Source organism: Aplysia californica, unplaced genomic scaffold (genome assembly GCF_000002075.1).
Source record: "Aplysia californica isolate F4 #8 unplaced genomic scaffold, AplCal3.0 scaffold01041, whole genome shotgun sequence".
In the NCBI taxonomy this organism is placed as follows: Eukaryota; Metazoa; Mollusca; class Gastropoda; order Aplysiida; family Aplysiidae; genus Aplysia; species Aplysia californica.
Window position 1 is genome coordinate 48724 of NW_004798311.1, and position 2019 is coordinate 50742.

Below are 2019 nucleotides of genomic sequence, written 5' to 3' on the forward strand. Positions count from 1 at the left end.
TATAGGACTTGTCCCTGTCAATGTACTGTGACTATAGGACTATTGGACTTGTCCCTGTCACTGTACTGTGACTATAGGACTATAGGACTCGTCCCTGTCACTGTACTGTGACTATAGGACTATAGGACTTGTCCCTGTCACTGTACTGTGACTATAGGACTATAGGACTTGTCCCTGTCACTGTACTGTGACTATAGGACAATAGGACTTGTCACTGTACTGTGACTATAGGACTTCTCGGTGCCTTGTAAAGCAATCAGCAGTATAGTATACGTTGGCCAATTATTTCTCTCATTATCAAACTATTATTGATGCCAGACAAGCTATCATTTTTATCAAACTATCATTGTCATTGTCATCAAACTGGACTATTTTTATTTATCAAAATATAATTATTATCAGCAAACGATAAGGTCTAGCATTATCAGACTGTTACATTATTATCAAACTATTATTGTTACAAGACAAACTAATATTATTATTATTATTGTTATCAAAGCATTATCATAAGTTATCCACATTATTATCAGACATTGTATCAACATTATTATCAGACATTTTATCAACATTATTATCAGACAAACAATCATGTGTTCTGGGACTTGTGGTAGTTCCCCTGTGCCTTGAGATCATTGTTGGAAAGAACCGGATGTTTGAAAGAACCGGATGTTTGAAAGAACCAGGTGTTTGAAAGAACCAGATGTTCGAAAGAACCGGTTTTTGGAAAGAACCAGATGTTGGAAAGAACCAGGTGTTTGAAATAACCAGATGTTCGAAAGAACCAGATGTTCGAAAGAACCGGATGTTGGAAAGAACCGCATGTTTGTTTAGTACAAGTGAGAGTTGAAGCAGCAGTCCCTTGTGATGTTTTTGTACATAAAAATAGGAAACAGCACAAAAATACCGAATATGGAACAGGTGGATGGAATGGCTTGGGTTGTGTGGGCTTTGTCCATGAGATGTGATATTTCAAGAATTTTAGTCTCTCCGGATTCTGTTCTTGTCCTGTACTGCCGTACACATCTGTACACATCTGTACCACACTCTTGTCCTGTACTGACATACACATCTGTACACATCTGTACCACACTCTTGTCCTGTACTGACATACACATCTGTACACATCTGTACCACACTCTTGTCCTGTACTGACATACACATCTGTACACATCTGTACCACACTCTTGTCCTGTACTGCCGTACACATCTGTACACATCTGTACCACACTCTTGTCCTGTACTGCCGTACATATCTGTACACATCTGTACCACACTCTTGTCCTGTACTGCCGTACACATCTGTACCACACTCTTGTCCTGTACTGCCGAACACATCTGTACCACACTCTTGTCCTGTACTGCCGTACACATCTGTACCACACTCTTGTCCTGTCCTGCCGAACACATCTGTACCACACTCTTGTCCTGTACTGCCGTACACATCTGTACCACACTCTTGTCCTGTACTGCCGTACACATCTGTACACATCTGTACCACGCTCAGTTTGTGGCACACAATTGCTTCACAGTGCTCTTTGTGGGGACATTTAGTAAAACCAGTTATCTGGTTGTCTTTTGGAACATTTGGTAAAACTGGTTATCTGGTTGTGGCCATTTGGTAAAACCGGTTATCTGGTTGTGGTTGTCTCTTTGAACATTTGGTAAAACCGGTTATCTGGTTGTGATCCCTTTGAATATTTGGTAAAACCGGTTATCTGGTTGTCTTTTGGAACATTTGGTAAAACCGGTTATCTGGTTATGTGTCCACAGGGCAGCCATGATGGAAGGCTCCGGCTCTCTTGAGGAACAGCTGGAAGCCACCAAGGTAGGATGTGTGTGTGTGTGTCTCTGTGAGTGTGTGTGTGTGTGTGTCTGTGTGTGGAAGCCACCAAGGTAGGGATGTGAGTGTGTTTACGTGTGAGTCTGTGTGTTTGTGTGTGTGAGTCTGTGTGTCTGTCTGTGTGTGGAAGCCGCCAAGGTAGGGATGTGTGTGTGTCTGTGTGTGTGTGTGTGTGTGTG

The 2019-nt window shown here is 42.0% G+C and overlaps 1 protein-coding gene across 1 annotated transcript in view; it reads left to right on the forward strand.

The window, feature by feature from the left end:
* The window catches only part of LOC101852133 (spectrin alpha chain), a 33279-nt gene that overhangs the window by 14857 nt on the left and 16403 nt on the right, over window positions 1-2019 (forward strand). Inside the window, exon 7 of the mRNA XM_035973167.1 lies at window positions 1771-1825. Coding sequence (XP_035829060.1) covers window positions 1771-1825 — 55 coding nt within the window. The remainder of the gene's footprint in view (window positions 1-1770; window positions 1826-2019) is intronic.